The sequence below is a fragment of the Podarcis pityusensis genome (assembly GCF_964106645.2).
Source record: "Podarcis pityusensis genome assembly, chromosome: Z".
NCBI classification, from domain to species: domain Eukaryota; kingdom Metazoa; phylum Chordata; class Lepidosauria; order Squamata; family Lacertidae; genus Podarcis; species Podarcis pityusensis.
In genome coordinates this window covers 13745070-13766851 of record NC_138044.1, presented here as the reverse complement: position 1 = coordinate 13766851, position 21782 = coordinate 13745070, and the positions used below count along the sequence as shown (strand labels likewise).

General features: G+C 46.8%; 1 protein-coding gene across 8 annotated transcripts in view; it reads right to left on the bottom strand.

The window, feature by feature from the left end:
• Window positions 1-3441: 3441 nt before the first annotated feature.
• NUP214 (nucleoporin 214) overlaps window positions 3442-21782 on the bottom strand; it is an 83927-nt gene continuing 65586 nt past the window's right edge. For 4 of the 8 annotated variants that reach the window (XM_080989525.1, XM_080989526.1, XM_080989530.1 and 1 more), the window contains 7 exons: window positions 19731-19801; window positions 17967-18123; window positions 14104-14256; window positions 8130-8301; window positions 7080-7222; window positions 5840-5864; window positions 3442-3640 (listed from right to left, as the gene is read on the bottom strand). In XM_080989525.1, the coding sequence (XP_080845651.1) occupies window positions 3607-3640; window positions 5840-5864; window positions 7080-7222; window positions 8130-8301; window positions 14104-14256; window positions 17967-18123; window positions 19731-19801 (755 nt within the window). In that variant the 3' untranslated portion in view covers window positions 3442-3606. Of the gene's footprint in view, window positions 3641-5808; window positions 5865-7079; window positions 7223-8129; window positions 8302-13390; window positions 13594-14103; window positions 14257-17966; window positions 18124-19730; window positions 19802-21782 lie in introns of those variants that run through there. The other 4 variants (XM_080989528.1, XM_080989527.1, XM_080989529.1 and 1 more) reach the window with 4 other exon arrangements.

The window sequence follows — 21782 nt, the reverse complement described above, 5'->3', positions numbered from 1 at the left end:
TGCATCCCTGCTCCTCCTCCTTCTCTCTCTCTCATCTTAGAAGTCTACTGCTGCTCAGAGTGCCTGTTGCTCCCATCTATGAATACCATCCTATTAACAGCGCACAAAGTCATCCGTCCCTTGGCTTTCCTGGCCGATAAGTTTTTTAAAAACACAACCTTTGGAGCAGTTCAAATGTTCATAAACATTCTGCAATCCCTCAGTGGCAGCAGAACCAGAGATTAAGAAGGGCTAATTTCATTCAAATGAAGCCAGGGCTGTCTCAGTCAACAGCTACTGAAGATTAAACTTTGCAGGTTGTATTTACTTAAATCCCATCCCCCTCTTTTTTTGGTTTCCCCTAATGGAGTGTGTGTGTGTGTGTGTGTGTGTGTGTGTGTGTGTGCGCGCACCCACAAAAACTGCTATTTTTATTGCAAAGCAAACAAGTTTCATTCAGTACTTCCTTTTTCTTTCTGTGACCACAGATTTTCTTAGCTGATTATCCAACAACTGGCCATGACTTCACTAGTAGATACCAAGATAAGGCGCTGATGCTGGGCGACAGGTGCGCATAACAAACATAGAAAGATCAGCTACTACCACAATAAAGCTAAAGGGGGGGGGGACACCAATAGAGAATAGCAGCCTCCTTAAATATAGCATGGTGAGAACGAGGCAATAAAACCAGACACCGCTCAAGAACTATTTATGTTAATTCACAAGTTGCAATTCCTGTAATTAATGCTATTTCTAGAAGAGGAAAGAATGCAGAGAAGAGCTTCCATTGACGCCACAAAAGGAAGCCTGTGAGCACATGCACAGATTTTGTGGAAACTACTGTTCCCAATGAATTGTGCACAATTATTTTAAAGAGAAAATGGGTCCTGGTCTCCATGATTTTGGAAAAACCCAGGAACAGGGACCATTTCTGCTATATTCTGCCTCTACTGTTGGGAAGCAATATGCCTCTGAGTATCAGTGGCTGGGAATCACAAGTTGGTGAGGCAAGACAGTGACCGCCATAGGCTCAGCAAGCTCCTAGGGGAGAAAACAAAACGTCCCAGGGAATCTCAATTCCGAGACTGACTCAGCGGGGCTTAGAAACCCCGGAGAGCCGTGCCACAGGGCTTGCCCCTGTCCTGCAGTGGGGCAGACACTGCACAGACCTCTTCCCCCTCCTTACCTTCTCGTCCTGATTGTGAGTGCGGAATCAGTGAGTTGCAGACGGTGAGGGGGGGGGAGCACGAAGGGAGGGAAAATGGCAGTGCCCAGGAGTGAAGGCTGACCAACCTCATCTCATGGAGGGCTTCTCCCAGAAGATGCTGCCCACACCTCGGCCCCCAAGTCCAGCAGGACTCCCAGTGCAGTTTAGGCCACCCACAAATTTGTCCATTTTTGCCACTAAAGGGGAGCCTCTGCCGGACACGTGGAGGGTGCACTAGAAAGAAACCCCCCCCCCCCCATATCTGGTTCTCCTCAGCTGCGGGGTGGGCAACAGAAACACACACATATATCAAATATATAAACAATTTTTCTCTTCTTGAAAAATTGTATTTTTGTTTTTGTTTTCTGCTCCCTGCACACTACCGGCAGAGCCAGGGAAGTTGGGAAAGACACTCTGATGAGGGGGCTGGAACCGCAGGCCAGGAAAAGCCGCTAACCACCCGGCTATTCCACCCCACCCCGCATAAAACCCCCCACTAAAATCAAACAAAATCACATACATTTAGCCTCCCCCTCTCCTCTTTCACTGCAAGCTGCCTCCAGGGCCAAGATTTACAATTCTCACCAACCTCACCTCAATATTTTGATCCTTAAGCTCCATTTTCCCTTCTCTTATTACATTTTATCTTATTTTTATACCTCCACCGTATTTTTAGTTTAGTTTTTCTCTTCAGTTTTTTTCTTGTTCCGAATTATTTATTCTTTTTATTCTTTTTTATTATTGTTACTGTTCTCTCTAACTTTGAAGGTTTGTCCCCACGTTTTCAGCTTGACTTGACTTCTTATTTTTTGATAAATTATTTATTAATATTTTTTAATTGAACTCCTGGTCTTGTTCTCATTCACACAATTTTAATTTCACTTTTACTTTTTACTAAGGAAATTCCTACAACACTAAACGGATGCACACAGTCCATGTTTAAATAATGGAAGGGAAAAGTAGGAAAATTGGCCCTGACCCCACCCCCACTAATACCCCTGGCCCATCACTCACAAATTCCACCATGTATCCCAAAACATCCAAATAAAGACCTGGCAAGCTAAAGGCCTATATTGCCAAACTGACTTTTATAAAAATGACAATACCCTATCAATACAGGGAATATAGGACAAGTTAGGGGACACTCCAGTAGCCCGACTGACCCATCACCAACCACAAGCCCTCTTAAACAATCCAGCAGCAAAAGCAGCAGCCATTAGGCCATTGGCTAATTTTGAAAATCTCCTCCTAACACTGGAAGGACACAGGAAGGGGGTGGTATCTACAATATATAAATACTACTCCAAGACACTACAGACCCCTTCACCATGATTAAAAACCAATGGGAGCATGACTTAGGACATAAAATAAACCCCGCCCAACAGTAAAAAATGTGGTCTAAACCACCATTAAAATCCATTTCAGTCAAAAGAAGAGAACTTACCCTGAAACTTATCTATAGATGGTACTTAATACCACAGAAGTTGGCACTGATACACCCAGGGACCTCATCTAAATGCTGGAGAGGCTACACCTCCATAGGCAAGTACCTCCACATTTGGTGGGAATGCCCCAAAGTTCATTCCTTTTGGATATCAGTGCCGCAGGAAATAACCACAATAACAAAACAGGTAATAGAAGCAACTCCAGAACTAGCCCTATTAAATATCTTCCAGGACAACAACACACATGGATATGACAAGAAACTCTAAGTCACTTATTCTCAGCAGTCAGAAACACCATAACTAGACACTGGAAGGACCTATTAGGAGTGAACATAGACCACTGGTACCAAAATGTATGGGAAGCTACCCTATTAGAAAAGCTAACCAACAAACTTAAACTAGCACAGGGACAAGCAACGGAGGTATGGCTCCTCTTTATCACATATACAGCACAACAAGAAAATGACTTATCCCCCCAACAGCATATGAATCAATATGGCTAATCTGACCCAACAACACTCCCCTCCCCCAACACATACAAACAAACTGCACTGCAACCAACTGAACACAACCAATCAAGCTCTGGACACCCTAATTTCTTGCAATGCCAATACAAATAAAAAAATATACAAATAAAGGACCTACCCACGTGGTGCTGACACAAACTCTACACTAACATGATGCAATAGAATGAAAGAATATTACCCCCCCATCTCCCTCCCTTTTCTTCCCCCCAATCACATGATGTCTATGACAATAATGTCTCATACTGAATGTAATCAAACTGTGAAAAAGACTATGAATCGAAAATGGATACACAAGATTATTTTCCTTTATTTATTTGCTTTGTAACACTTAAAGTTGTTAATAAAAACTAATTTAAACATTAAAATCCTGACATTTAATTGCAATATGTTTATCTCCTCACTTCACTCCTGACCCCCCAATAGAAGCACAACATGAGCAGGCATCCTTTCAGCTTCTCCAGCTGCTAAACCCAGAGGTGGATCTGAAAGAGGAAAAAGAGAAAACAAGGGTGAGAACAAGAGACCCCTCTCTCTGCCAATGCCAAAGAGGCTTAACTCTGAATATCCCATTTGCATACCAGCCATTGCTAGACCCTTTCAAGGACGGAAGCCTAAGGTCAAGAATGAGAACCCTTCTAAGCCTCAGGGCTGCATCCCCACCTGGGCAACCTTGAGGGCCACATGGCACTGGTGGGTGTGGCCACAGTAAACATGGGTGGAGCTATTCATGTTAATTTTTCCCTTGCACAATATGCTAGTTTCTACACAAACACATGCATCTCTATCCTTCATCCATGCAAAAATTTAAGGACTGGCAAGGGTTGTGAACTTCGAAGAGCGAGCGAGAGGGGCCTGGAGGGTCAGATTTGGCTCCTGGGTCAGAGGTTCTCCACCCTTGCCTGAATCCAAGAATCCTGGAGAGTTTGAGGCTCTAAGGAGACCTCCGACTGGTCCAGGCTAGTTGAATGGTCTTGGACCCCCTTTTCCCAAAAAGGGAACAGACTTCTTAAGCTGCTTATTTTTTTAAAAGGGAAGAAAAACCCAAATATCTCTTTGTCACAGCCCAGTGTTACCAATTCTCATATTCCATCCCAAGTGAGTCTTCAAAGCACAAGCATTTATTAGGTTTAAAAATAGCCAAACAGTGAGGACTGGAGAACAAGTGTGCCCACTGCTCCACATTCCCCTCACTGCTCCCCATGAGCCAAGGAGGAGGACATCTCCCCAAGATTCCCCCCCCCAAAAGTGTTGAGATTGCCAATCTGCCTGGGTGAAAGGCCCAGCTTATTTTTAGCTTGCTTCGTAGCACCTTGCCCTGTTTTGGGTACTTCTACAAGCCTTGCACATGAGGCAAAGTCCAGAGGCCTTCCCCCAACCCAACCCAACCCAACCCAACCCAACCCATAAATAATATTTATGTCTCAGGGACTGCTTGTATGTAAGTTACTCTAGGAGACTTTCTGGCAGAAGATCAGGTACAAATGCTTTTAAGAAAGAAAGAAAGAAAGAAAGAGAAATGATTCCTCTCTGTAGCTCCTGGTGTCTGGATATTTGGCCTCGCTTTGTGTTTCTTGCACCAGTTTCTTTCTTACCCTCTCAGGCTGCCTCTCCAGGCCTTCTCCTTTTGACCCTTCCCCTTTACCAACACTCTTTTCAAAAGATCATCTCCCCCAAATCTGAGGCCTCCTCCTGCTTGTTCCATGGGGAAATCTGTGGCTCGCCAGATCTCTTGTAAGACTCCATCTCCCATCAGCCCTAACCAGACTGGCCTTAGAAGCTCATGGACCTGAGCAGCTGAGAGCTAATGGCAGGCAAGATTCTTCTTCCCGCTCTTCCTACCTCTGAAATTAAAAGGCAGCTCAGCCAAACACTACCAGGCTGCACCACTGGCCAGGCCCATAAGCAATGACATCTCCCAGCAGCATACAAAACTTTCTTTGAACATTCTGGGCTTGGTTTTTGATAGCGCTGATAGATTAGTGTTTTCGGTTTGTCTGTTTGTTTGTTTTATTGTATTTTATAGACACCCCTTCTCTCTGCTGAGAGATGAGGGGGAGGCTGTATTATGAAAATTGTGTTAATAAATAATACTAATAACAAGAATAACAAAAGGCACAGCTTTTGACCACCTGTGATGCTCCATATATTTTAGACTACTGCCTGGGGCTGATGGGGAGATGGGCGTCTCACAATGCCTCTGCAGGCCAAGACTGATGGGTGCTCTACCACGATGGCAAAGCTTGCTTTGGCACACAGTGCTTGTGGCTCTCAGGAACTTTTCCAATGGTGGGCACGCTGCTGCCTCAGTTTACTCAGGAGAGCTCTGCACTCCAAAGAGCATTTACTGAGTTCCCACTTTGCGGAGCATTCCAAAAATAGTTGGTTAAAGTCCTACATTTACAAAGGAAAAAAGTGCGGGGTGAAGAATAGAAGAAATGAGCTGCCTATTTCTAAGGGAGGATCAGCTCCACGGGAGAAACACTGCCTTCTAGATCTTAAGCTTCTCATTAATGTTATTACAAGAGAGGGAACAAAGCCCACAATCATCTCTTGCTGATTCAAAATTCAAGAAGGGATTACCATATTTAATAATATATTTCACCTCAAAAGAAGCTCTCTTTCTGGCACAAAATAAACCGAAAAAACCTACCGACAACGTAGGCAGCACGAGAGAGACTTACGCATTAGACGATCCAAAGCCAAAGCCTGTAAGGGGTGGGGGGAAAAGCAATGTTAAAGGGATTATTGGATGGGTTATATTACAAAACACACATTAAGGAAAGGTGTCAGGATTCCATCAGCACAGTTTCTCTCTGCCCCCTAATCAGTATCCAATCACTCCAGTTCTCCAGTCTAGTGTTTAACTCTAACCCGCAGCCAAAGCTCTTCTTTTAATTCATACACAGAGGAAGCTGCCTTCTAAAAAGTCAGACCATTGGGTCCATCTAGCACAGTACTGTCAACTGTTAGCAGCTTCTCTGATTCCCAGCAACTGGGGACACCTTCCCTCTGACAGGAGAGGTAGAACACAGCCTAATTCCTCCTTGAATTTGTCTAAGCCCCTTTTAGAGCCGCCCAAGTTAGTGGCTGTAACTACTTCTTGTGAGAGCAAATTTTAATTAGGGGCTGTGTGAAGGAGGACTTCCATTTTCCCTGTTCTGAGAAAAAATTCCTCAAAACATCTAAGAACCAGGTGGACGGCAAGGACAAGGGGATGGAAACTCTGCACATGTTCACGAGCAGACTTTGCAGACTCCTACTCAGAAGGTGCAGAGAGCAATAAGCCCGAGAAATGAATGGCGGTGGAAGGTTTCTGGGTTTGGGGGCTTAACATCAGCTTTGGTGTGTTTTGTAAATTGCTAAAAATATTTAAACAATTTATGTACTGCTTTACTGCAATTGTCTCTAGGTGGTTAAAAATGCTCTAACCCTTACATAAAGGTTTTAAAAGTGTGGTTTAAAACATACATTTATTTCTATTTTCCCACCCCCAAAGGGGAATGAAAGGAAGTGTGCTGGATACAGTTATGTCCCTCAGTCTCTCCAACAGAGAGCCAGTGTGGTGTAGCCAGTTAGAAGTGTTGGACTAGGGTTTAAATCCCTGCTCGGCCACAAAGTTCACTGGGTGTGACTTTGAGCCAGTCATTGCCTCTCAGCTTAACCTACCTCACAGGGTTGTTGTGAGTGGTTGAATGAGGGAGAGAAACCATGTACACCACCCTGAGCAACTTGGAGAGAAAGGTGGGGCATAAATGCAATAAAAAATTAAAAAGCAACTCCTGCTCCCCTTTAAGATACGATTAAGCTTGGTTTTCATGTGAAATCCAGCCTCTAACAGTTTATGACTGACCAAGTGCTGAAGCTCCCCACGCTCCCACTTCTCCAAGCTCCCTTCTATTTAGGGTCAAGAACAGCTCATACCTCCTCCTCCACTCGACCCGAAACTGGAGAAGCCAGTGCCTTGTGTGCCAAAACCCGTGGGCTGCTGAGAGAGGGATCCAAAGGTAGGGGTGTTCTGGCTTGCTAGCGTTCCGAATGACACTGTGTTGGCTGTGCCGCCAAACCTGTGGAACATAGAGCAGGAGCAAGCAGTGGGTTAAAGAGAGTGTGGCTTTTAAAAAAGATAAGTGAAGCAAAAGGAGCTAGATGAAGGCAGAAATCCACAATCAGCCAACTTGGGTGCTGTGAATGGCAAGGGAGGCCATGTTGGTACTGCTGCCTGGATTGGTGTTCTTCCTGGACAGGGTCTTCTCAATGGTGGCTCCCCGTTGGTGGAATGCCCTCCTTGGTGAGGTGTATCTGGCCTCCTTTTATTAACAGAGTCACCCACCTGCCAATCAACTGACATCGCAATGACATCAGGCAATGGGGTGCTTTGAAGTCCCCACAATGAGGACTTCAAAGCACTGTACAAGGCTGGTAAATAGAATAGCATAGTGTGTTGTAGTACCACTGATCTGCTGATGGTCAAGGTTTCAATGCACTAAGCAGGGGCTCCCTGGGTTTGGCTCTTTGGAAGCCCCAAAGATCAGTTGGCGGCAGCAGCCCCATGGAGCTTGAAGTAAGCTGATAGGCACTGCTTGACTTCAAATCCCAGTTCACTTTGCTATCACAGTTCTCCATGGGGAACTCTGTAGTGCGGCCAATCCTAACCAGTTTGGTGATTTGCAATGAAAGCAAGCTTCCCTGGCTTTAAGGTTCCTGACTGCACATTGGCAGCTGTCCCTTGCACAGGTGGGTGGGGTTTGGGGGAAATTGTATAATTCATTGCTGTTACCTGCCCCAGGACCTTCTGGCAAAGGGTAAGTAAGAAATCTGATTAAAGAAATCAATATAATGAAATGTAGTGAAATGAAGGGTGGCTTGCAGAATATTTATTCAAACGAAGAAAGAAAAATGGGGCACCTGGATATCACTGCAACCCCCCTCCCAAGACCCTGTTGTTTTGTTGCTTTTGTTGTTGTGGCTTACCCAAATCCTCCAGCGTTGGCGGCCGCCGTCCCCTCTCCGAAGACTTTGCCTCCCGTCGAGCCCAGAGGGCTTGCAAAGGCTGGGGCTGAACCGAATGCTGGCACCCCTCCGAACCCGGGGGAGCCCCCAAAAGTGGGAGGGCTGCCGAACACAGGAGCAGCTCCAAAGCCACCTGAGCAAACACAGAGGCAAACAAAGAAAAGAAAAGAAAAGAAAAGAAAAGGGAATGGGACATACACAAGCAAAAGAATAAATAAAAAGTCAAAATAACAGAAAGAGAGAGAAAGGCAAGGCAAGAAGAGCAAAGAAAGAAGAAATCAGAGTTAGGTCATTTCCCAGTGCAGAAGCCCCACAGACCTGAACTTGCGGGGGAGAGGGGCTTTATTTGTGCTGCAGAAGCAATGGGACCCTGGCACACTTTCAAAAGCCCCCATTTCATCCTAGAAAACATGAAGTCAGTAAATATTACAAAATACCCTCTGCCCTCCTTTTTTAAGGTGCAACTAAAAAAAGGAAATTGGGGGGGGGGGGACAATAGTCTGATGAGTCCTCTCTGGTTTTGGCCTCTTGGGCAAAGCAAAGAACGTAGATCAGGCTCAACACTTTTTTGGATGCCAGAACTCACGATTTTGAACTTTCTCTGTAAGAGACTCTGTGTGTGTGTGTGTGTGTGTGTGTGTGTGTGTGTTTGTGTGTGTGTGTGTGTTTGTGTGTGTGTGTGTGTGTGTGTGTGTGAGAGAGAGAGAGAGAGAGAGAGAGAGAGAGAGAAGCATTGCTTAATTCAAGAGGCAAAAGTGGGAATGGGGTGGGGGTGGGGAAGCAGAAAGGAACAGCTTTAGGCAGAGGAAGGCCTTAGCTAGCGTTTTTCTCTTTTTCTTTTAGAGTTGCAGTCTATGTCTGCAAAGGAGAAGTGCTCTATCGGATTTACAGCACTGCATTCCCCCCAACTTCCCATCTAAGGGGAACCTCGACCTCCTGCTGGCCTTCATTCGAGAGAGTCCGGATGTCCCTGAGAACTGCAAATCGGAAACCATCACCCCCAACTCTCCACCCCCCAAAAAAATGCACCAAAAAGAGAGAGAGAGAGGGAGAGAGAGAGAGAGAGAGAGAGAGAGAGAGAGAGAGAAGGGGGGTTTGGGGATGGGGGAATTTGTCATTAAGAGCTGCCTTCTTCACCCTCCGTACAGGACTTACTGCAAAAGGGGTGGCTAGATTCTGCAGGCATGTCCTTAAGAAGAAAAACCTTGGACATGAATTAAAAGAAAAACAGGCCAAGAATGCCCGCTCTAGAGCGCCTGCATGAAAAAGCAGCAGTTGCTGCTGCCGCCAGCAGCAGCAGCTCTCAGCAAAAGATGGGGAAAAGGAGGGGGGAAGCTATAGCAGTTGCTAAGGTAGCTGTTTTCTGATGTCGCCAGCAAAACTGCAACCATTTCAGCACAGCGGTGTGTTGCACCCTAGAGGCAAGCTATCCACACACCCCTGACCTGCCACAAGCAGACCAGGAGGAAAGCAAGACATTCCCAAGTCTATGATGCCATTTCCTGTCGCCCCACTTTCATTTTAACTGATGCCAAGATTTATTTATTTATCAGTGTTTGCACATTACTCTTCCGTTCCAGCCCCTGAAAAAGGCTCCTAGAGCAGCCCATATCTGTGAAATCAATTGAAAACAAGGCTGGCTTACAAGCTTTAAAAAGAAAGAAAGAAAGAAAAGAAACACATGACAAATGAGGAAAATGGGACAAGAAGGGAAGAGGAAAAAAGCAAATCTGGGCACCCGTTCTTAAACAGCCATTCTTATAAGGACCAGCTGGCTTGATGGAGCTGGTATTCTGGCAGAGCTGATGGGATGAGCCCTGCTTCCCATCTCTCCTACTGAGGCAGCCTAATGGGAATGACTGGTGACAGCTGAGGGAGGGGGTCTTTATCCCCCCCCAAAAAAGTTTATTTTCTGAGCTGCTTTTCAGGGCCATGCTTTCACAAAGAAACGTACGTAAAAAAGGAAGGAGACACTAGGTGTATGGGAAATAAAAAGTATTCAAGGTCTGCTTGAAAGTCTGCTTGCAGCATCTCTCATATAGCCAGTAACATCTCAGCCCTTTCCTAGGAGTGCAAAAAAGCCCTTGGGCACGATTCACCATCTTTTGAGCCTCTCCTGTAAAAACAAACTCACGGCTCACACGGGAAGTGTGTGACACTGAGCCAAGAAATGAACCAATTTGTTTGCCTTCAGCTCACCAACATGACAGCAGGTACAAATCTGGCTAGTGGGAAGGAATGTGTGATGGAGCCTTTCTGGTGGTGGCCTCTTCGCCTATGTAACTTCCTTCTCTGCGAGATACATTTGTTTCCACCCCCATTTTCTTTTAGACACTCCTTTTCCAATTCACCTTTGGTTAGGAAGCTGGTGGGGCTTTAGAACACCCTCCCTATTTTCAGCATGATGGCATCGGATGACACAGGATGACTTGACAGTCGGTGGGGATGGGTGCCGTTTTTGTGTGTTTATGCTGCTCTTTTTTTAGCTTTTGGAAATTTCCAACTCTGTGTGGTTTTGAAGACCAGAGCCGCAATGCTGTTATTTAATTGTGTTTTGTGTTACAATTTTTACTTATTTATCTGAAACCCCCTTCAAAATGGTCTTGGTCCTGCAAAACAGCATAAAATAATAATATTCTAAAGTAAAGGAGAAAAGCCAAAGAAAGCAGCCCTGTTGGGTCAGACCAAAGGCCCATAATCACAGGGGTGGATAACATCAGGTCTGGGGGACAAATGTAGCCCTTCCAAGGGCTCCCCTGCCTAGTCCTTGGAACTCTCCCCAGACAACACACATGACCCCACTTTGCACCTTCCTTGGCCAAAATGTGCCCTTGAACTCTGACAATGCCTTTTGCTTGCCTGGACGGAGAACAGCAAGTGAATGTGAGAAGAAACCAGCCTACAGGGACAAATGTCCCTATAAAGGGACAATTTATAATCATTGCTCCGCCCACTATTGCCTCTGGACCTCTCCGGTACTGGCATGCAGCCCTTGGGCTTAGAAAGTGTCCATACCCCATGCCTATCCAGTCTAAAACTCTGTTTTCCCACATAGCGGGCTGCCAAATGCATCCTGGAGGCCCATACGTAGGATGTGAAAACCAAATCCCACTCCTCCATTGTCTGCCCCCTAGCATGCTAACAACTGTGGACAAACTTTGCCCTCCTTCATGAATTTCTCTACTGCCCATTAAAGACCACGAAGACAGCTCGTGGCAGAGAATTCCACACATTAAATTCTGCATTGTCCAAAGAATTAATTTCTTTAGTCTGTCCTGAATCTACTGTCTAACAACTTGAGTTTGAGTATTACAGAAAAAGGAAGTGGGAAATCCTATATCCCCCTCCTCCTCCTCCACACCATGAATAATTTGATATGCCTCATTGTACCTATGCATCAAGTGTAGGTATGATGGAACAGTGGTGAGAAACCAGTGGCTGGACAACAACTCCCATCATTCCTGACCACTGTGCCCTGCTGGTTGGGGCTGATGGAAGCTGGAGTCCAATGACATCTGGAGGGCCACAGGTTCCCCATCCTTGGGATAGAAGCTGGGGATGGGGATTCAATTAAAAGAAAGCAACACCCAACCCCTAAGTTCCCTCTTAGGAAAGGTGCCACCTTATGATAATTCTGGCTGACCTTCTCTTTTTTGACCTAAAAAACCCACATCTGCACACTGGCTGTGATCACAGGTGATGCATGACAAGTCAGAACAAGTTGTTGCCTTATTGGGAACAAGAGGCATGCTTCTGCAGAGTTGTCTGATCACTCCTCACTTTGCTCTTACGCTGGCACGAGACAGGAGAAACAAGTCAGGAAGCCACAACTAAGTCTGGCTTCCTGTAACACCCAAAGCTGAGGCTGGGGTTTGCTTTTCCCAAACAAGGTAGGATTTGAAAGCAAATGAAGAACCATGGTTGAAGGCTGTGGCTTGTGATTCTTGCCAGGGAAAAACAAACCACTCAGTATGCTTCTCCTGCTTGCAACAGAGGGAGCAGCCAAATGAGAGCAACCAGGCTGGGCAGAGTTCACTTCCTGCTAAACCAAGGTTTACTGGAACACACAAGCATCACCTGCATTTCAACTGAGGCTGCCCTGCAGATGTACATAGAGGAATCACGATACCGGCTACTCCTATTTTCTGTCCATTTGCCAATAATCCCTGGCATGGAATTAACTCCCCTCCACCAGTCTTCCATGCAGCTCACAGTTTTTACTGTTTTACGTGTACACTTTTCAACGCACACTTCCATCTTATTAACAGCCTACCTGTCTGCTACAAGAAATGACTACCAATATAGCTCCTTGCTGTTTTTGACTGGAGGTGCATTTTAATACCCTGGGTGAAATTCCAGTCCTGACCAATGTAACAGATACTACCCGGTTGTAAACACAACTGTCGGGGGGGGAGGGGGGGAGAGAGAGCTGCAGCTGAATTATTTAGCGGAGATTAGAGATCCAGTGACACTTTTGTCCATGAGCCGTTGGGTTTTACCCATGTCCTCCAAGTTTCGTGGGAACCAACACATGTATTGCAAGTTAAGAACATAAGAAGAGCCTGGTTGCTGCACCAGGCCATAAGTCTAGCTGGCCCAATATCCTGTTCTCACTGTGGCCAACCAGATGCCCCAGTGAGAAGCTTGCAAGCAAGACTTGAGTGCAGCACTGCTCTCCCCTCTCGCAATTCTCAGCAACTAGTATTCAGAGTCAAGCTGCCTCCGATAGCACTATATATCATGTTCTACTGTAAGGGGACCTGCGGCATGCAAAGCAGGTGCTCAGCCACTGAGCTGTGGTCATTTCCTTTCTGCCATCCACCAGTACCAGTGGCACAGGGAACCAGCACCTGACCTACAGAGCTCCTGGTCTGAGCTGCAGAGCACCCTGATATGAATTTAAGAAGAGCCTGGCTGCTGGATCAGGCCAAAGGCCCATCTAAATCCGCCATGCTATTCTCACAGTGGTCAACCAGATGACCCAGAAGGAAGCCTGACAGCAGGACATAAGCACAACCATTAAAAGTCACAACATACAAGGGTCACCCATCCTTTTAGACCCTGTGGGAACACTAATATAGTATTGAGGGCACCATCCTCGATGGTTGCTTCTCCCCACCTTCCTTTTGGGTCAGTTCACTACATATCTAGATAAAGATGTGATCTACAATTTGATGACAACAGTGGTGGGGAAAGACCCATAAAAAGAAGACCTGTTTTACCATAATCAACACTTGTGAACATGGTTGCCTCCTCCCTCCCTCTGTGCATGTGTCTGACTCCACTTTCTCCCCTGACTCCTGCAGCACCCCGCTTTCTTTCCCCTCGCTGCCTCTCAGTTGTTCTCTTTTCCTCTCTACACGCTCCGGAATCACACCCTTTGCACCTCCTGGCTACAGTTTTCTGTTCGGCTGCCAATCTGAGCCTTGAAAAGAAGAAAGAAGTGAAAAGTGGAAGGGAGAACATGAGAGCACTAGAAGTGTCTGGCTGCTGTATCAGGCAAGTGGCTTATCTTGCCCTGTATCAGGTTCCCACAAGGCCCAACCGGAAGCCACAAGGGAAAACCCACAAGAAAAATCAAAGCCAATGTTCCCTACGTGGTGATGTGTATGTTGGCCTAGAACACAAGATCTGATGTAACTGTTGTTCAAAAGGCAGGAGGATCTTCCCCAAGCTAGAAGAACAAGTTCTCTCCATTTCTCCCCATAGTGGGGAAAGCTTGGTTGTAGAGCATCCACTCTACATGCAGAAGGTCCCAGGTTCAATCCCTAGCATCTCTAGGTAGAGCTGGGAATGTCCCCTGCCTGAAACCCTGGGAGAAGGGCCATTTCTGCCAGTCAGCACTGACACTACTGGGGCAGATGGACCAAAGGGCCTGACTTGGCGGAAGGCAGCTTCCTATGTTCACAAGAAGAAACAATAGACAAACTAATACCTGCTTTAGTCGGGCTGGAGAACCCAAAGCCTTGAGATGCCACGCTCCCTCCACCAGAGCTGAATGTGCCCATCGGCTTCTGCTCGCCAAAGGAGGCGGTGGTGCCAAATCCAAAGGTCTTGGCACCGCTGTTTCCAAAAAGGCTTGATGTATCTGGGGCGGGGAGAAACGAGAGTCTTTTCTTACATACCAGAAAAAGGCCCGCCTCCCCCCAAAAGTGCCCAAAGCCCAATGGGGGGGGGGGAGACACAATGAGGATCAGGGGTTTAAGATGGCACATGTCGCCGCTTGCCTATGGTGAGAAAAAATTGGCACGAGATGAACAGCATATTTTCTGGAAATGTAAAGACTCCCCCCCCCCCTTTTCATTGAATTTCAGGACCATTAGACTTATTATCTGAACTGCTACTGCTGCTATACCACATGCACACATATACACTCCCTGGGAAGATTGTATGGGATTCTCTTCCGGGTCAAATAGGCTAGACACACTGGGTTGTTTTTCCTCCCCTCTGCACTATTTGGCTTTCTGGGCTCCCTCAAGCCATCTGCTTTTCAGAAGAGGTTGACCATCTGAACCAGCAACAACCCGTCTTGAATCAAAGAAGTGATGTCTGCAGGAGGGGGCGGGGCTTTGTATCAAACTGCCCATCTTAAAATGTGAATACTGAGCGTCATGACACCACCGAAAAGGGAGGGGTGACTCTTCTATGAAGAGCAGGAGAAAAGATTTTAAATGACAACCATCTACTGATAGCCATCAATGAAAAATTTACCACCTTATCATGCTAGGAATCAAAGTCACATGTAATAAGCAGCAAAATATTATAACAGAGAAATACAGTAAGCCTGCAACGTACATGGGGGTTATGTTCTAGGGATCATCAGTTAAGGGCCGATGGGAGTTGGAGCCCCATAGGCTTCCAGCCTGTTGGGTTAAGGCTGTAACCCAAACCACTTTTCCACCAGGTTGGGGTTTCTGCCTGTCTCTTCTCATTCTGCCTGCCAAAAGTGTGGACAGGCGGGAAGTAGGCTGGATACTGGAACCCCTGCCAGCAGCTGTCTACAGGAAGCCCTGAAGCAGAGGGTTTTGGGAGCAGCCCCACTGCTATCACTAGAAGGCCCAATTGGGCCTGTCTCCCTGATGCATTGAGCAAAAGGGCTACAGATGCAGCCCCCCCCCATTATGGATTCAGGACACCAATGCTACTTGTCCCTGCATTTTCAGCAAATGCAGTGAGACAGATGCATTATAATGTGCACAAAGAGAGAGCATAAAGCCTTTCTTCTCAAAGTGCCTCTACATCCATGTCTAGTTATGGCTCACAGAAGTGAAAGCCTCACTGATCTTCAGAATCAGAATCATCTTGCAAACCTCAGGGCCCAGGAAAGTTCAAAGGAGTTCTAGTGTTGTGAGTGTGTGGAAACTTCTCTTTACCACTCAAGGATAAGGCACATGTGTATGTTCCTAGACCTCTTTGTCCTTAAGATTTAGGGGATTGGGCTCAAGACTGCAGCTTCTTTCTGAACCCAGCCCCCTTTATTGTGTGTTTGTGTGTATGTGTAAGGTCGTGTGTGTGTGTGTGTGTGTGTGTGTGTGTGTGAGAGAGAGAGAGAGAGAGAGAGAGAGAGAGAGTATATATATGGATTATTCACCACATTAATTTGGATTAGAAAACTTATCAGAGTGACACTATTATTATTATTATTATGTAAGAATATTAACAAACCATCAACTCATAAGAAAAATATATTGGTGGTGTAAAAAATAATTACATTATACAATCGGGGCGCCGACTTGCCCCCCGCATTGAGGGGGCATGGCGGTGCGTGACATCATACGCCCCTTTGCACGACCTGCCCCTGCCCGCCTGGCAGCAGCAGGGTATAACATACACAGAGGGCGATTTCCCCTCTCCACACGTCCCGGCCCCACCCAGCACGAGTGCTCTCCCAGTGGTGGCGGGTGGCAGGGAACGGCGGCCTGCTCAACACTGGCGGGGCCCAACCCCCTGTGCACAAATACTGAGGAGAATAAAGCCCTTTCCACCCCCTATAGTTGGCTGATCATAATGCAGAAAAGAATGACTACTGCTGAATCAAATTAATGTCCTAAAAGTGCTCAGTGGCAGAAAAGCATTTTCAGCAGGTGACAAAATGTCAAAACTGTAGGTACTCATCTCATTTCAACAGGAAAAAGGTTCCAAAATACTGACACCACTACATTAAAAAGCCTTAGTATGCATTGGAGCTAAATCAGGGAGGGGAACGTTTTTCAGACCAAGGGCTACTTTCCCTTCTGGACAATCTCCCTGGGGCCACATGGCAGGGCCAGTGGCAAGTGTGGGTGGAGCAACTAACGGCAATTCTGCCTTTGTACAGTAGGCTAGTTTCTACACACCTTCACATACACACACTCCTTTCTGTCCTCCATCAGGCAAGCAAGAGGCGTGATCAGAGTTCAAGGACACATTGCAGCCAGGCAAACACACTCAAGGAGGGTGTGAAGTAGGGTTGGGGTGGGGTGGGGACTTGGGAGAGTTAAGAGTGCTGAGGGTTGTTAAGTGACCCTTCTTTCCCTCCTGGAGTGGTTTTTACAATCAATCTTTCTTCCCAGGGAACTCTGGGAACTGTAGCTCTGTGAGGTGGGACAGCAGTCTCCTAACAACTCTCAGCACCCTGAACAAACTACAGTTCCCAGAATTCTTTGGGGGAAGCCATGACTGTTCAAAGTGGGACCATAGTGCTTTAAGTGTATGGTGAGAATGGGGCCTTTGGCAAAGACAGAAATGGAAACACAACTTAACACAAAAGTTAAAACACTTCTAAAAGGCCTGACAGGACCTATCTCACTTCCAGCAGGAGAGGGGCCCAGAGAAGGGCCTCCGGTGCAGAAATTCAATGCAAAAGCAGGTTTATGTGTGAAGAGACACCTAAGTGGTACATGGGTCCTAAGCTGCTTATAGGGACACTGAACTGAGCCCATGTGAACCAAGATTTGAAATCACAAACCCAGGAGCTCTGTAACTAATGGTTGACCGCCAAGCAGACTTGATCTCCCCACCACTGTCACTTCCAAAATCCATTCCCATCCCCACCCTGGGCTTTGTTGCTCCTGTGAAAGCCAAAAGATTCTGGTTGGCCAAGAAAAGGGGTCAGCAAAATTCTTCAGCAGGGGGCCAGTCCACTGTCCCTCAGACCTTGTGGGGGGCCGGACTATATTGGGGGTAGAATGATGCAAGAGCACCACGAGCCCCAGTGGCTGCTTACCTGTGTCTTGCGAGCGGCAGGGGCTGGTGGCGGCAAAGGGACGATGAGCAGCGTGTGAAAGGGCTCAGAAGAGGGGCTGCTTAAAATGGCAGCCACACAAGTGTTACTGCTGCTGGCACCAACAAAGCCCAGCCCCCTTCCTTCTCTAGGCAGGGCAGGGAGAAGCCAGGAGGAGGGAGGGTGGGAGGAGGCGCTGCCGCCGCCATGCGAGGGAAAGGGAGGGAGAGAAAAAGAACGCGCGCTGGCGATCTATGAGGTGATTCCTGGATCGTCCGCGGGCCGGATCCAGAAGGCAACTGGGCCTGATCCAGCCTGTGGACCTTAGTTTGCCAACCCATGGCCTAGAAATTAGGTCCCTGGTCCACACCAGTTGATCACTTGCTTCCTTGCTTCCACTGTCAATGCAAACAGATTCAATTCATAAAGTGCTCCACTGAGGGGGAAGTTCTACATGGCATAGGTCATTCACATAAGGTGATGCAGGTCTTCCAGCATTGGGGGGCGGGGAGAACACCCTGTGTGAATCAGCCAGTTCTGAAGAACAAAGATGGAGTGGCTATGACAATGAACACGCAAGACTTGGCAATACTTACTCTGGGTGGCCGAGGAACCAAATCCCCCACCGGTGGCGCTGAAAGGGTTCTTATTTGCTGCCTCATGGCTTGGCTTTCCTCCTAGGCCACTGAAGAAACCACCACCTCTCCCGCTGCTACTTCCAGACCCGAAGAGACCCCCGCCAGAAGAAGTCTGCTGTAAAGAGGAACAAAAAGTGGGGGAGAACTGTTTTCACTGGCTCACAGGTACACAGGGGCCAGATTCCATGAGGACTAGAAGCATTCCTCAAGCACCCCTGCAGACTTGGGCTAGGATCCAAAAAGTGTTAGTGGGCTTGCAAATTCTCCGACTCTATATTTTAGATACAGTGGTACCTCTAGTTGCAAACATGATCCGTCCTGGGGTGCCATTTGCACCCCGAAAAGTCTGCAACTAGAGCGGTGCTTCTGCACAAGCGTGGAGCATGATAGAGTACTTCTGCGCATGCGCAAAGCACGCAGAACACTTCTGCACGTGTGGCGAAATCTGGAAGTTCACAACCCGAAAATCTGCAACATGAAGCAAACGCAACTAGAGGTATGACTGTACTTATATACCACTTTTACATACAACAAATTTGGCGAAATGTATATAGCATGAGTTTCAAAAGTTATTTGTTAAAGTAGACTACAATTAAAGGAAAAGAAAGTCACAATTATTATTTTTTAAATCCCAACAGCAACAGAAGAAGATAAAACACACACTCATGCATGCATGCACATAAAAACATCCCTGAAAAGTTTTGACATCTTATTTAAAAGGGTCAGTCTCTAGGACTGACTGTCCTGAAGCTGGAAACAGATTCCAGGGTTTAGGTACCACCACCAAAGAGTTACTGCTTGGCATTATCTGCTAACCTGACAGATGAATGGGACGGGACAGCCATGAGTTTAGAAAGAAAGTATTAAGTAGACAATGTGTTCAACTTCATCTGTACCTCTGGGGAACTGTGGTGGGCTATAGACATCTGAATACTCGCAAGCTGCGAAGGACAATGTATTTCCTTCCGTCTTCTAGGCTCTTCCTCCCCCTACTCTGCTAAGCACACAGGAGCCATCTTTTCTAGGGGAAAGAATCTGAATCCTGTGTGATTAGCAAAGTGGGCGAGGTGGGGAGGGAGGCCAGATAGGAGCCAGCCAATCAGTTCCTGCAAGATGGGAGATTGGATTTTGGGGAACAGATTTAAGATGATAAGGAAAGCCTGCTGGATCAGGCCAGCGGCCCATCTGGTGCAGTATCCTGTTCTCAGAGTGGCCACCCAGTTGCCCCAATGGGAAACCCACAAACAGGATCGAAGCAAAAGGAGCAACTCTCTCCTTCCTGGGGTTCCCAAAAACTGGTGTTCAGCAACAGCACTGCTTCAAACAGTGAAGGCAAAGCACAGGCATTTTTTCATGGTCAGGTGAGCTAGGATATAAAAGCTCATGTGGTCTTTAAGATATCCTCGACTCATATTGCTCTGCACTGTATGAAGCACTTCCTTGCATGTCCCTGAATTGACCACAATGCAAATCTACGGCAGGATGAACCAAGGTAGTGCCCTCCAGAATGTTGTTGGATTCCAGCTTCCAGCAGCCCTGGCCAGGAATGATGGGAGGCAGGAGACGAGCAGCATCCAGAGGGCAACACATCGGCTACTCCTGATCTACGGTCTTGGAATATATAAACCCCTAAGAGGGATTCCCCTGCTCTTCCCACCAGAACCAAGGACAGGGGTTTTTTTGCCCATGAAGAAGCGTGATGATAAGTTTAGGAAAGATTACCTGGCCAAAGAGGTTCCCACTGGTGTTGGTCGCTTGCCCAAACACAGGGCCTGGGCTGCTGGAGCCAAATGCTGGACATGGGAGAAAAAGAAAGAAAAGAGGGCAGGGAGAAAAAGTCAGCATTTAGACACAAGACAAATGAGGACTGCTGGACTAGAACCAAAGATATGAGTTTGAAGGGAGGGGTCAGTCTGGATGATGCCAGGAGTCCCTTCCAAGTATTGGGATCCTGTGTCTGGGGTGGAATGCATGAGAGCAAGCTTGCCAAGCCAGTCCCTTTGTCAAGGCTAGAGGTTGCCAAAGTGGGAAGATGTTATCACTGGATCAAGTTCATCAATTTTGTTGAACTAACCTAAATATATTTAATTGTCTTTTGAATAACTCTGCCATTGATTAACACAGTGCTTTGAATTGTACTGTGTTGTCATTGCCCTTGGTGAATCATGCAAATTCTGAATAATGCTTTTTATAGGGTAGGGAGCACTGGGGATGAGTTTATGGAGCCAAGGGGGGAGTGGCCTGAAAGACTTTGGGAACCACTGGATTGTGCTAGCTGAGGCTGATGGGAGTTGTAGTCCAAATAGCTGATGGGAGCTGTAGTCCAAACAGCCAGGTTAACTGGGAGATACAATCCAAAGTGTCTAGAGGAGAACAAGTCAATGAAGGAGACCATAGACTATAGACTAGCGTGTGCGGAATGAGGAGGCCTTGTTAGAAATGCCACTGCCATGTCAAGTTTGTAAGAGGTGCATTGATGTGCGGCAGGCTATGGAACATCCCCCCTTACGAGTTGAGTGTGGCCCCCTCCTTGTATAATTTTTCACAAAAATGTACCTCTTTGACCATGTCTTTTAAGAGGAAGTGGGGAGGAGAGAGGAGGACTGTGCCACAGCTCAGTAGGGTTGCGCACCTGCTTTGCATGCAGAAGGCCCAAGGTTCAATCCCCAGCCGTATCTCTGGGAAGGACTGGGAAAGACTCCCTTGGCCTGAGATGCGGGAGAGCTGTTGCCAGCCCATGTGGACACCACTGATCACCTGATCAATATATGGTAGCTTCCTACATTTAGTGACGTCATCTGGACGCCCCCTATTGCGGTGCTCTTGCTGGCCTTGATTGCTATGCAAAATGGTTTTCATTGTGGGCTTAGTGATAAGTACAGCATGACCTCAACATATTACATTAAGCCAGGATAGGCAACGTGGTGCCCCCTGTACATGAATAAGCTTCAACTCCCATCACCTCTCCTTTTCTCCAAAAAAAGCAAAAATACTGAGCAATGCTTAGGTTCTAAAATCTTGAAGGAATTAAAAAGGCCTGGGTTTCCATTAAATACATCTCAAAATGGCAGCAACTGCTAAATGAGTCCCAGCCGAGGACTCAGATTTCCTTTGTGCAAGAAGGATCTGGAGCTGTGTTAATCACCTGTTCCCATGAAAAGATAATGAAGTGTTTGTATTAAAAAGAATTCCCCTGCTCACTTCAAAATGCATACCCTGCCATCAAAACTAAGGCACTTTCCTGTAATTAAGGCCCCTTTCCTGTAGGCAGGGCTCACTTATGCCTTTTAAAATATTTTGTCCTGGTAATTAGCAGGGCGGGGGGGGGGGATGTTCTTTCTTAAATGTGCATCTTGTATATTGAAACCTAATTAGTTTCCCACCTTTGGGCACTGTGATCCATGGGGAGAGCTCCCTTCGCCCCATCCCCCTGCTGTGCTTCTGGGGAGTGGAATGGCTTGATGGATCATGCCCTGGGCTTCCCCCATCACCTTTCCTGTACATTACAGGGGCCTCCAGGCAGGAACTGCATTTCCAATTCTTTCAGTGAGAAAACTAAAAATGTCCTGGATCACTGATATTTCTTCTGAAAACTTGAGGTTTTTAAAGTCACCTTTAAAATTTGGTGGGATACCACTTAAGGTGCCACAGGACACCTCATGGGAACACAGGAAGAACACCAGAGGCTGTCTTATTTGGAGTCAGATCACTGGTCTTTCAAGCTCAGTATTGTCCACACTGACTGGCAGTGGCTCTCCGGGGTTTCAGGCAGGG